Raw genomic sequence first — 13,914 nt, 5'->3', positions numbered from 1 at the left:
TGCACGGATGGATTGCTTTTAAGTACTGTTTTATTAACAGGTTTAAACTCCATCTGTGCAAGCTTGCACTATCTTATAACAGCTTTATCCCTCAGTGACCTCATCTATAAAGTGGGATGAGGGAATCACCATGTTTCCCATACCTGGGAGGCAAAGTACTGCTCATAAAAAGGTTTCCAGTCACTTTTTGTCAGACTGATGATTACTAAATGCATTGAGAGATTCCATCTGGAAGTTCGTTCCCTTTAGAGAGCTATCATTACTCTCCACTCTTAGGTATATGTGTTTCTGAAGTTTTTATCTTAAAATGGAAGAAAGATAAAATCTTGGTTGCCCAAGCACTGTGTACTGGCTGCTCAAATGGATATCAGCAAACTGTCAAATGAAATGGAAAAAAAAGTGAAACATAAGTCTCTACTAGATGGAATTACATTTATGGCATAATGAAAATTGGGGACTACCTCCTATACCACTGGAAAGTACCCCTGTGTGCAAGTATTCCAAAAACTATTAGATAGTTGAGCTTTTTTTTTCTTTTTGCTTCTACTTCACTTATCACTTTTTCCTTTGTTTTCTTGACTAGTGAAGTCCCTCTGCATGTGGGAATCAGTTAGGTGTTTGCAGATATAGAGCGAGGGTAAATTATTATTTATTTCACTTTTAAATTCCATCCTAATTTATATCTACGTGGTATAATTCAACTGTAATTTTTCCTTGAACTTTGCTTTGTCGTACTTAAAGTTAAGTAATTTAACTTTTGGCGTGTTGATAGCCTTCTTTGTGGGTTCTGGCATTTGCAGAATAATTGGTGAATCATTTCACCTTTTAGGAAATAACAGCAGTTGAGAACTCTCTCCTGTGTGATCCTGCCTCCCCCCAGCAGATGGCTGAGCTGGCTTGGCCCATCAGCATCTATACAGACTTACAAGGCCCTTGACTAGCCTGCCTACAATGTGGGATTGTTTGTTTGTTTGAAGATGTATTTGCATTCTGAAGCACTTAAACTTGCAGGAGATGTTCCTGAACAGTCATCTAGTGATGACTGCTCTCCTCTCTCCTCAATTCATACAGCACCTGCCCTTTCTGAAAAATTCCACTCAGGACGACATAGCAGTTCCTTAACGATATTGCTTAGTGTCTCCCATGCCTGAGAATCAGTAAGTTGGTTTCAGTGTCTACCCCAAATCCCTTTTGCTTCCAGTTAAGCTTATTTATCTTATCCCTGGACAGTCCTTGTTTGCCATAACTTATTCTTTTTTTCCTTCTTGTTGAGACGGAGTCTCACTCTGTCACCCAGGCTGGAGTGTGGTGGTGTGATCTCAGCTCACTGCAGCCTTTGCCACCCAGGTTCAAGCGATTCTCCTGCCTCAGCCTCCCAAGTAGCTGGGATTACAGCTCCTGCCACCGCGCCCAGCAAATTTTTGTATTTTTAGTAGAGACGAGGTTTCACCATCTTGGCCAGGCTGGTCTCGAACTCCTGACCTCAGGTGATCTGCCCACCTTGACCTCCCAAAGTGCTGGGATTACAGGCGTGAGCCACCACACCAGGCCTGCCATAATTTATTCAGTAAATCTCAGGGCATAAATCTCTGACTGGACCTTCCTTTTTGGTAGGCAGAGAACACCTACTTTCTTCATTGGGCTGTTTCTGGAACCTAGACAGTACCAGCTTTGGACTGGCCATTGCTGTCATCTCTTTTAGCTCAACCTTATGATAGCCCTGAGAAGCAGCTCAACAGTGTGCCCTTATTTTTCTGTTTACTCCAGTCTTGTGGCAACTTTATGACAAGAAAGACAAAAGTCCCAATGCATAGCCCCTCAAAAGTGGGGGGAAAATTTTTTTTCTAGTTCACCGCCCCCTGCTGGACATAGTACATGTTCAGTTCTATCTGGCTTTGTGTGTATTGTCTCAAGTCTCATGGCCTGGTGGGAAGTTTGCTGGATTGGGAAGCCAGAAAATCTCATTTCTTATCCCTATTCTAAGACCTAAAAGCTAGGTAACCTTGAACTAGTATTTTATCTATGTAGCCCCAGTTTTCTTATCTGGAAAATGGGATAAATATACCCTAGGTTGTTATAAGGATTGAAGAAGGTAGTATGGGTAAAGTACCTTAGTGTTTGGCTCATCTAGACACTCAGTAATAATTATTGTATATATGTATGTATTTTGAGACAGGATATCATTCTGTCACCCAGACTGGAGTGCAATGGTGCAATCATAGCTTACTATAACCTGAAACTCCTGGGCTCAAGTTGTCCTCTTGCCTCAGCCTCCTGAGTAGCTGGGACTACAGGCATGTGCTACTATGCCCAGCTATTTTTTAAATTTTTTGTAGAGACAGGGTCTCTCTGTGTTGTGCAGGCTGATCTCAGACTCTGGGCTCAAGCAGTCCTCCCACCTTGGCCTTGGGAGTGCTGGGATTACGGGCATGAGCCACCATGCCCAGCCCAGTTGTTTTAGGGTATTATTGAAATTATCAAAGGACACAGAGAACTGAGCAGACTGAGCCAGAAGCTAAAACCTGACAGACCCTGGAGTATAAAAGAAATTAAAAGAAATATAAATCCCACAATACAAGTAAACCTATAGTCTTTTTTTTTTTTTTTTTTTTGAGACAGAGTCTCACTTTGTCACCCAGGCTAAAGTGCTGTGACACCATCTCAGCTCACTGCAGCCTCTGCCTCCCAGGTACAAGCAATTCTCCTGCCTCAGCCTCCCGAGTAGCTGGGATTACAGATGTGTGCCACTACACCCAGCTAATTTTTGTAGAGAGGGGGTTTCACTGTGTTGGCCAGGCTGGTCTTGAACTCCTGACCTCAAGTGATCCACCTGCCTTGGCCTCCCAAATTGCTGTGATTACAGGCGTGAGCCACTGCACTTGGCCAACCTATAGTCTTTTTAAAAATTTTATTTATTTATTTATTTATTTATTTATTTATTTATTTTTGAGATGGAGTCTCACTCTGACGCCCAGGCTGGAGTGCAGTGGCACGATCTGGACTCGCTGCAACCTCCACCTCCTGGGTTCAAGCAATTCTTCTGCCTCAGCCTCCCCAGTAGCTGGGACTACAGGCATGTACCACCATGCCCAGCCAGTTTTTTTTGTATTTTTAGTAGAGACGGGGTTTCACCATGCTGGTCAGGTTGGTCTCGAACCCCTGACCTCAAATAATCTGCCTGCCTCGGCCTCCCAAAGTGCTGGGATTACAGGCCTGAGTCACAGGGCCCAGCCCCAACCTATAGTCTTTTAAATCACTTTATTTCCTTCTCTTCTTTTTCAAAAGGGGAGAATGCACCGAAACGTTACGGAATCGGATCAGAGAACTAGAAGCAGAGGGCAAGAAGCTCACGATGGACATGAAGGTGAAAGAAGACCAAATCAGAGAACTAGAACTAAAAGTCCAGGTAAGGGGGGAACAAAAGACTTCCCTTGTATTTGAATTCCACTTTTATGCTAAATTTGTGCTCTGTGTTGCAGTGTAGAGATGATGCCTTTTAATATAGATCAAATCTCATTGCATCTGAAAAATCTCTATGTGACAAAAAGATTTGAAGTTCTAATCTTGTCCAGCTCATTTCAAGTCATATTAATGTAGCCAGATTCTAATACAAACCAGAAATGTTGACAATCCCTTGGTGTATTTTATACCAGGATTTAACTTGCTGTAGATTCATTTAACTTTTTCAGGTTATAGGCCAGATTAGTGTCCTTTGAAACTTACACACCTCCTTTTAGCCCCAACCCTCTTTCTATTGCCAGGGGATTGACCCTCCTGCATGGCTCTGAGCCTTGCAGATTGTTGTTCGTAGCAGTGAATGATAGGAAAGGTGCTAGTGCTATGGACATAGCCTGTTTTATGGGCTGTGTATACTTTAGCCAAATATTTGTCATTTAAACTAATGTCATATATTGTAAAGTTACAGTAATTTGAGCCAGGTGGGACAAGTGAAAAATTACTGTCAAGTCAGTGGACGAGAATGATGGCCCTGGAGTACAGTACCGAAAAAAATACGAAAAAAAGTAAAGGTGGCATCAGAGATAGATGGGAAAGGTAACGATTAGTCAGTAAAAGGCTTTGGAATAGCTAAATAACTGGAGAAAAAAAATTAGAAACTCATCTCATGCCACATATAAAGAAATTCCAGATGAAGAGTTGAAGGCAGAAAAAACGAATAAATGAGTTTTTAAAAACTAGGTGGAAATATACTTGACCTTGAAACAAGGGAAAGATTTTCTAAACATACAAGCAATGGGAAAAAATCACAAAGCAAAAATCATAATAATAAATGAAAAAATTGATTGGGGAAGGTACGAATATTGCAACAAATATTATAAATAAGGAATTAATATTCTCAACATATCCGTAGCTCATAAAAGTTGCTAAGGAAAGCTCATATATATAGCAAAATAGGCTGAGGATGTGAACAAATAATTCAGAGGAAATACAGGTGACTGATAAGATCATAAAAATATAAACTCACCAGTCATCAAAGACATGCAGATTAAAAGTAGATATCATTTTTCTCCTATGAAATTAGCAGATGATTTTTAAATGAGAATATCAATCATGGTGAGGATGCAACAAAATAGGCCTCATACATTGCTGGTAGAAATGTAACTTTCTGGAAAAAGTCTTGCACTTTTTAAGTATTTAACCTTTTTTAGGAATCCAGCCTAAGGTAAACAATTTTAAAATCTCACCAATGAGTGATGTACAGAGATGTTCATCGTAGTGGTATAAAAATGCAAAAAAAATGAAAACAGTCTTAACAATGGGAGAGTCATTTAAATTTTGGTATGTAAACATTCAGGAATATTGTACAGCCAATAAAAATTTTATTTTCAAACAATAGTTGAAATCATTTAGTTTTTAAAAGACTATGTACAAAACTGTACATTTAATATTTCACTTCTGCTGAAAGATACACATATGCATAAAAGATTAAAAGAAATATTAAATTTTTTAGTGTTGGTATTATGAGTAATTTTCATTTTCTTCTTTGAATTTTTCTATATTCCTAAATTCTCTGTAATACATTTGGATTTTTCTGTTAAAAAGAAAAATTCAAATATCTGTATATATTAATTGTTTACATTAAAGTGGGCTTATTCTGCAGTATGCCCTGTCAAAATAATTAACATTTTTACAATTATTAATGCAGGTTGAGTTTTGGCAAGTTCGATTACAGCATTATGATAATTTGCACATGGCCAGCAAGGAAAAATGTTTTCCGTGGTTCTGAATTAGGCTTATAAGAAAAGTGTTTTATTTGGAAGCAGATTCCATTGTTTTCTAGACACATGCCCAGCACAGTCAAATGATTATCTTCTAAATGTTTTTGTATGTGCGTATTGCCATATAAACACATTTAGCACTTGCCTAAACCCATGAAACACCAGATTTTGTGTTCTAGTGGCCAGACCAAGAATAGTGGGATTTAATTTGTGATTTCAGGCTAATTTATAGACATCGATGCCAAAACTACCTTGTAGCATTGCTGTTTTGATGATATTGATAGGAGCTTCGGAAATATAAGGAAAATGAGAAGGACACTGAGGTGTTAATGTCAGCCCTCTCAGCCATGCAAGACAAAACACAGCACCTGGAGAACAGCTTAAGCGCAGAGACGAGAATCAAGCTGGACCTGTTCTCCGCACTGGGCGATGCAAAGCGGCAGCTCGAGATTGCCCAAGGTAGGAGAACGTGGGCCCCTGGTGAGGTGGTGTGACTGATAATGCACAGGGATGCACAGGCCAGACCTCTCCTGAGAGCTCTCAACCAAGGGGCATTTCAGTTTTCTCTTCAAGAGTCTTGGTAAGTGCCCAACATTGAAATATAGGAACCATCACATTAATTCATTTGCAGACATATTTTGAGATGAGAACATGTCAAGTGCAGGGCATACAGAGAATAGTATGATTTCTACATTCAAGGAGCTCACAGTGTTGTTGAAGAAGTAGAGAACTGCAGAGGCATCAAAAGGTGCTTAGGTATAAGTATATACGGGGCCTGAGGGAACATAGAAAGAGGCAGGGACGAAACTAGTCTGGGGAATTGGAGAGGGCCTCTCCCCAGGGGAGCTGATGTCTGAGGTGGGCCTGAATGATGAGGAGTTGGCCCAGTGAAGCAGCAGTGTGGTGGAGGGTGAGGGGTAGAGGGGTCCACACAGAAGAAACAGCTTAGGCAAGGGCTGGGAGCTAGTGGGGCTTGATGTGTTCCAAGCTGCAGCCAGCCTGCTTGGCTGAAGCAGAGGATACAAATGAGGGAGCTGCAGGTGAGAGTCTGGAGAGTAGGCCATGGTCATCTACTTGGCCGATATTTACTGAGACCTACTTTGTGCCAAGCACCATAAGATGACTTGAAAATACAGCCCTGGTGATGACAGGTGATGAACAAGCCAGCAGAGAGTATGTCAGGTGGCAGTAGGTGCAATGATGGAAATAAAGCCGTGGCGAGACAGAACGTATGTGGCAGGGGTCTCCCTTTTTAACAGGGCAATCATGGAAAATCCCTTGAGTAGGTAGTATTTGAGCAGAGACCCAAAGGAAGAGAGCTGGAGTGAGCCGTGTAAAGAGCTGGAGGAAAGCACTTCCGGGAAGGGGGCAGCAAGTGAAAAGCCCGGCAGGGGGAGCATGGGTACTCTGCAGGCAGAGGGTGGGGGTTGTAGCCTGTGTGATAACGTGGAGAGTTGTCAGAGCAGACAGGAGTAACAGCAGTCAGATTGTGTGGGACTTGAGGCCCATGGAAAGAACTTAGGGTTTTACCATGAGTGCCATAGGGGAGCACTGGAAGGCTTCTGAACAGAGGCATGGCATGACCTGAGAAAAATAAATTTGGATTTTTGTCCAAGAAATTGATTAGCTATCCAACCAGAGTACTAAATTGAGTATAGTACTGAAAAAATAGAGTACTCTATAGAGTACTAAATAGAGTACTGCATAAAATAGAGTACTGAAAAGAATTTTCAAATGGTTGACTTAGTGGAAAGAGAAGAATATTTCAAGCAAGGCGTGGTGGTTTGTGTCAGTGCCTGCCCATAGTCCCAGCTGCTCAGGAGGCTAGGGCAGGAGGATCACTTGAGCCCAGAAATTTGAGACTAGCCTGGGGAACATAGCGAGACCTTGTCTCTAAAATAAAGAATATTTCAACAGGGACTGACAGAGTAGTCACACTCTGTGCAAAGCATTGTCCTAGAAGCTCTGGGGGAGACAAACATGAATACAACATGGTGTGTGAACTTTTGTCTTAGGGACCCCTTTACAATCTTAAAATTATTACCCCAAAGAGGTTTATTTCAAGTGGATTATATCTATCAATATTTACCTACTAGAAATTAAAACTTAAAGCATTTATTTATTTATTTTCAAGACAGGGTCTTGCTCTGTCACCCAGGCTGGAGTGCAGTGGCACAGTCTCAACTCACTGCAGCCTCGACCTTCTGGGCTCAAGTGATCCTCCCACCTCAGCCTCTCCCTAGTAGCTATGACTATAGGCGTGTGCCACCATGCCCAGCTAATTTTTTTTTTCTGTTTTTTTTCTAGAGACGAGGTCTCACTTTGTTGCCCAGGCTGACCTCGAACTCCTGGGCTCAAGAGATCCTCCCATCTCAGCCTCCCAAAGTGTTGGGATTGCAGGCATGAGCCACTGTGCTCAGCCAAATTAATTTATTATTCATTTTAAAATAACATACAAACATATTACATGTTAATATAAATAACTTTTTAATTTGAAACTCTATTTTCCAAAACAAAAAAAATTCCTGAAAAAAGTGGCATTATTTTACATTTAGCAGATCTCTTTAATGTCTGACTTAACAGAAGATAGTTTGATTCTTTTTTTTTTTTTTTTTTTTGAGATGGAGTCTTGCTCTGTCACCCAGGCTGGAGTGCAGTGGCACGATCTCGGTGCAGTGGCACGATCTCGGTGCACTGCAAGCTCTAGCTCCCGGGTTCACGCCATTCTGCCTCAGCCTCCCGAGTAGCTGGGACTACGGCGCCCGCCACCACACCTGGCTAATTTTTTGTATTTTTAGTAGAGACGGGGTTTCACCGTGTTAGCCAGGATGGTTTCGATCTCCTGACCTCATGATCCGCCCACCTCGGCCTCCCAAAGTACTGGGATTACAGGCGTGAGCCACCGTGCCCGGCCAGATAGTTTCTTATCTCTGTTTCTACATTCATTCTGTTGTGATTTCACACTCCACCTAATTTCTAGAAGACTCCACTTACACTTTTGACAGAATGAGCATGAAGAAGGGAAGTAATGTCTCAGTACTGTTATGAAGGTAGTTTTGAGCCTGTGGACCCTGACTGTACTTTGAGAATTGCTGACCTAGGGTGAGCCCAGCAAAAAAGTAGAGGCATGAGGTAGAGGCAGGGGGCTAGAAAGGCCAGAGGAAGATCAGGGAAGGCCTCGTGAAGGAGGGGGCATTGAGTGGGCTTTGATGATGAATTTCAAGAGCAGAGAATGCCAGGGAAAAACATGTTGCCTAAGGAAGTAGTATAAGCAAAGGAAAGAAAGTGCCGGGATGTTCAGGTGAGCAGTCCGGCAGCCTTAAGCTGGGGGCAGGGAAGGAAAGAGTGGGAGGGTAGGGGACCATGAATGAAGCCATACTAGAGAGGGTATTCCCTAGATCTTCCTGAAGGAAGAAGGAGGGGACGTGTTCAGAATGTTAAGCGGGAAATCTCCCTCCTATAGCAATGTGAAAGACCGATGGAAGGGGTGAGACTGAGTGGAGACAGACTGTGAGGAAGCTACCACTGTCCTCTATCTAAGAGATGATAAGTATGGGGAGGGCGGACGGGCCAGACAGGTGAGTGGAGAGTGGAGGTGCCTGAGAGTTCTGGAAGGACAAAGTTGTTGGAGCCAAGGAAGGCGAGCAGAACAGATACAAGGAGTGAAGGAAGAATAAGTTTGGTTTTGGATGTTTTGATTTGAAGGTACTCCCCAGAAACCCAAGTAGGAAATATTCCTCAGTCAGTGGGAACTTTGGGCCTAAACCAAAGACGGAGGCCCAAACCCCTGGGAGTAAGGGGTTGGATTTAGAAGTTGTGAGAAGTTAGTGAAGCGCAGGAGTGGCTTGGGATGGCACAGGTGATTGAGCAAGAGAAGAAGTTTGAGAATCCTTCACTGCTTTAATCTGTGGACTCGAGGAAAGGCATTTAAGAAGGTTCCCAGGAATCCTGCTTTGAAGCCGAGCTTCTGACCTTACACTGACTTTTTTTGCCTGCCTGGCTTAGTTACCTGAGGAGTGGCCACCCCTCAGTGCTTCAACCCTGTTTACTTGGTTTTGCAAACTTGGAAAAGATTCCCCCTGGTGTGAAGCAGCACCTGGCCTCAGAGTAGCCAGAGGAGCTTGGCTTCCCAGCTCAGACTGTGTGCTCTGCTGTCAGCCCAGAAATCCTCATAAAGTGACAAAGAAGCAAAAAGAACTTTTTCCAAAGCACTGGGTATGTTTTCCTGTTACTGATTAAAGAAATCAAACTTAAATCGGCAGGGAAAAAGATACAGTGGCTCATATATCAGATGCTTTTAGGTATTTTATTCATCTGAGGCTTATTTTGTTCAAAGAGAAGGTGGATATTTGATGCTTCCTTGAAGCTTAGGGGACATGAAGGAAGCCAGTTCCTTTCTACTGCTCTCACTGCTGCCTTCCCCACTCCCTCCCTACAGGGTTGTGCTCAGGATATTCTAATAAGAACCCAACTTTGTAATTTAAATGAAACCTCTTGTTGCTTTTCTCCTTCCTACTCTCTATATCATTTGATACATCCTGGTTCCAAAATGACTTTCAGGCCAGGCGCGGTGGCTCACACCTGTAATCCCAGCACTTTGGGAGGCCAAGGCGGGCGGATCACAAGGTCAAGAGATCGAGACCATCCTGGCCAACATGGTGAAACCCCGTCTCTACTAAAAATACAAAAATTTGCTAGGTGTGGTGGCACACGCCTGTAACCCCAGCTACTCGGGAGGCTGAGGCAGGAGAATTGCTTGAACCCCGAAAGTGGAGGTTGCAGTGAGTAGCGATCACGCCATTGCACTCCAGCCTGGCGACAGAGCAAGACTCCATCTCAAAAAAAATGAACAAAACAAAACCAAAATGGCTTTCATCTCTACTGCATCCTTTTAAAAAATACACTGCCAAGCTTTCTTATATTCCAAATAGATTATTGTCTTCTATAGGACCCATGAGCAATCTCAAAATAAATACAACTCAAATGCAACCTTTTTCTTTTTTAAGCATTTTTGTGGGCTTTTTTTTTTTCTTTTTCTTTTTTTTTGAGACAGGGTCTCTGTCGCCCAGGCTGGAGTAGAGTGGCACAATCTTGCCTCACTACAACCTCCGCCTTCTGGGCTCACGTGATCCTCCTGCATCAGCCTTCTGAGTAGCTAGGATTACAGGTGTGAACCACCAAGTCTGGCCAATTTTTGTATTTTTTGTAGAGACAGGGTTTGGTCATGTTGCCCAGGCTGGTCTCCAACTCCTGGGCTCAAGCAGTCCCCCCACTGTGGTCTCCCAAAGTGTTGGGATTACAGGCATTAGCCACCACACCTGGCCAGCATTTAAGTTTCTGAAAGACTGCTCCTAAGTGTTCTAAGTGCTTTTACATATACCAACCATGTCTTTATTCTGGTCTCCCTAGAAGACCAGGAAGCTACATAGAATGATGAAAGTCACGTGAGGCTTTGGAACAAAGTGGTCCTGGGTTTAAATCCTGCCCTACCTTTTGATAACTAAATGACTTTGAGCAAGATACACAACTTGTAGAACTCCAGCTTTTACTGGACTGGGCAATAGGGAGCTAACAATGGAAAAAAAAAAAAAAAGGGTAGACACAGTGTCTGCCCTCATGGAACTCATGGTCCAGCAGAGAGATGATGGACACAGATCATCACCAAATGAATAGTTGCCAGAGATTGAAGAATGCTGTAGGTAGGAGTGTACATTTGAAACAGACTGCAGGGAATTGAATCCTGGCTCTGTCACTAGCTGTATACCTTGAGCAAGTCACTCAACTTCTCTATGCCTCAGTTTCCTCATCTATAAAATGGATAATAATAATTCCCCCATCATGGGGTTGTCGTAAGAAAGAAATGAGTTAGTATACATAAGCATTTAGCATGCCTGGCATATATGAAGCCCTATGTGTTAGTTTTTGTCATTATAAGTGACAGAAAGGGAAGTTGAGGGTGTGTTAAGAATCTAGGAGTTAGACCGGGCGCGGTAGCTCACGCCTGTAATCCCAGCACTTTGGGAGGCCGAGGTGGGCAGATCACCTGAGGTTGGGAGTTCGAGACCAGCCTGACCAACATGGAGAAACCCCTTCTCTACTAAAAATACAAAATTAGCCAGGCATGGTGGTGCATGCTTCTAATCCCAGCTACTTGGGAGGCTGAGGCGGGAGAATCGCTTGAACCTGGGAGGCAGAGGTTGCAGTGAGCCGAGATCTCACCACTGCACTTCAGCCTGGGCAACAAGAGCAAAACTCCATCTCAAAAAAAAAAAAGAATTTAGGAGTTGTAGGAAGCTAATTTAGACAGGAGGCTCAGGGAAAGTTTCACTGAGGAAGTAGAAACAGAATCCTCAAGATTTAGCTAGCTTCACAAAGAAAGCAGGAGACACACAGGACAGGAAGTGGCCCGAGGTAGGCAGGAGCTGACTGGATCAAGAAACTGAAGCGTAGTGAGGGCAAGTGTGCTGGAAGGCTAAATAGGGTGATGTTGCTAAAGCAAGGGCAAGTGATGTGGGTCACACTAGCGTTCCTCCCAGTACAGCAGCCACAGAGCTTCCTCTGTTTTGTCAGAGAACCTGGTGGCAGAAGCGTATTACTGTGACTGAGTCTGAGGCCTTGGTTATGCTGTATTCCTTGGTCTGACACTCAGAGATAGTCTGTCCTCTCAAAAAAATTCCAGCTCAAGAGGTGGAGCCAGAGTTCAAAATCGCCAGCCCTCTTACGCTGTCATAGCTGACTGCCATGTTCAAAACGTGGTTCCTGGACACTGACTTCTTTACATCAACCACACCTATATGAACAGAATCCCTTCTTAGCTCTAAGCCAAGAATCAGTAAACTGTGGCCCATGGGCCAAATCTGGCCTGCCACCTATGCCTGTACTGCCTGCCGATGAAGAATGGTTTTTACATTTTTCCATGGCTGGGAAGAAAAGATGACAAAGATAGTAAGTACACTGTATATGGCCCACGACACCTAAAATATTTACTGTGTCCCATTACAGGACAAGTTTGCCTGCTCTTACAAATCACTGAACCTGGAGCTGTTCACACTGAACCGAATCTACTTAGGGATTGGCCCCTGGGGACATTGTGTTGGGTGAGGCCTCCCTTTTCACTAATGGTGGGTCTTTGATCTTACAGGACAAATCCTTCAGAAAGATCAGGAAATCAAGGACCTAAAACAGAAGATAGCCGAAGTCATGGCCGTCATGCCCAGCATAACATACAGTGCCGCCACCAGCCCCCTGAGCCCTGTTTCCCCCCACTACTCTTCCAAATTTGTGGAGACCAGCCCCTCTGGACTTGACCCCAATGCCTCTGTTTACCAGCCCCTGAAGAAATGAAGGCCAGCTGTGTGTTGTGCCCAAACATTTGGTTACCGGAAGGCATTGCAAAGGAGCGTCTCTGGCAGTCAAGATAAAAAAACAGTTTCTATTGTATTTTGTGGAACTGTATCTGTTGTCATTTTTAAAAAGGGGGGAAAAGATAACATCCAAGTCTGATTAGAACTGCCCATCAGTTTTTCTTGTACATTTTTAGAAGACCTCACAGAACTTTACAGTTTATTTTTCTCGGCCAACACATTAAAACCATTCTTGGATTTCAAGTAGCCAACTTTGCCTTTTATGTATTCTTACATAGTTTCCTCTTGAAGAAAAAAAAAGCAGAGTTTTTGTTTTTCAACCCTTTACATTTGTTTTGTTTTATTCTTAAATAAGCAAGCAAAACCTGCACATTGGATTCACGTGAGATGATAATGAAAACTTTTAGTTTAAGAGTGAAGGGTTAAGTAACCTAACAGAGCTTTGATGTTATAGCCGCATTAAAGAAGGTGATTGTCAATATTACAGAAAACAAAAATGGATTGCCCCTCCAAGGACCAAACAGATTCAAGGAGCATCATTTAAGCTAAGAAGAGACCTAAGTGATGAAACTAGCTGTAAGAATGTAACGGGGGTTGTGTTTGAAATATTTATATTCCCATCGGTGTGTTTAGTCCTAGAAAATTGCTAGCAGCAGTCTTCTTCACAGTGCCTTGGGAAAAGACATTTCAAGAGGAAACTTGATAATTTTAAACTCTTTTCCCCCTTTACCGTCATCTATCCTCTATCTGTATCAAGCTCACTGCGGATCCTGCTGTAAAACTGGTGGGTAGCTGGGCTGTCCGTTACCACCACAGCTACATCTTCTGTTTCTTTGAATAGAAAGCACCACAGTGTTTTGCACTTGCCTCCAGTAAAGTGCCCTGGGAAGGGAGCCGGGCAGTGTTTGTGGACGAGAGACTGTAACGATGGCTAATAAAAGCTGCGGGTCTAGGTTTTTGTTTTTGTTTTTGTTTTTTTTTTCATTTCATTTAACTGTGCTTTCTCCACTTTTCATCATTTTGTGTTTGATGATTTAAAAGAAGCTTGACTATTCCTCAGCTCTTGTGCCAAGGAGGGTTTGTTTTTTTTTTTAAGACTCTTAAACTCAAAACTCTGCACAAAGATTTCAGTTTCAAATGTGTATTATACATGGGTAGAAAAGTGTTTGCACAGGCAACTTTTGGAAGTGTTTAAGAATCAGGGTGGGGGTGGCGGGAGGGACCGGGTGGGGGCAATGCGAAATTGTATTTGGAAACTAGGAAAAATTAAGAAACCAAATAAATTGGTTTTGCTTCCTTGCCATGGATTCTGG

At 42.9% G+C, this 13,914-nt stretch overlaps 1 protein-coding gene across 2 annotated transcripts in view; it reads left to right on the top strand.

The window, feature by feature from the left end:
• The window catches only part of MACO1 (macoilin 1), a 68,731-nt gene extending 55,178 nt beyond the window's left edge, over window positions 1-13,553 (top strand). For both annotated transcript variants that reach the window (XM_031012527.3, XM_031012526.3), the window contains 3 exons: window positions 3,286-3,406; window positions 5,522-5,696; window positions 12,379-13,553. In XM_031012527.3, coding sequence (XP_030868387.1) covers window positions 3,286-3,406; window positions 5,522-5,696; window positions 12,379-12,581 — 499 coding nt within the window. In that variant the 3' untranslated portion in view covers window positions 12,582-13,553. The remainder of the gene's footprint in view (window positions 1-3,285; window positions 3,407-5,521; window positions 5,697-12,378) is intronic.
• Window positions 13,554-13,914: the final 361 nt, after the last annotated feature.

This window comes from Gorilla gorilla, chromosome 1 (genome assembly GCF_029281585.2).
Source record: "Gorilla gorilla gorilla isolate KB3781 chromosome 1, NHGRI_mGorGor1-v2.1_pri, whole genome shotgun sequence".
NCBI lineage: Eukaryota > Metazoa > Chordata > Mammalia > Primates > Hominidae > Gorilla > Gorilla gorilla.
Note: the sequence above shows the minus strand (reverse complement) of the source record. Positions and strands in the feature narration are given on the sequence as shown.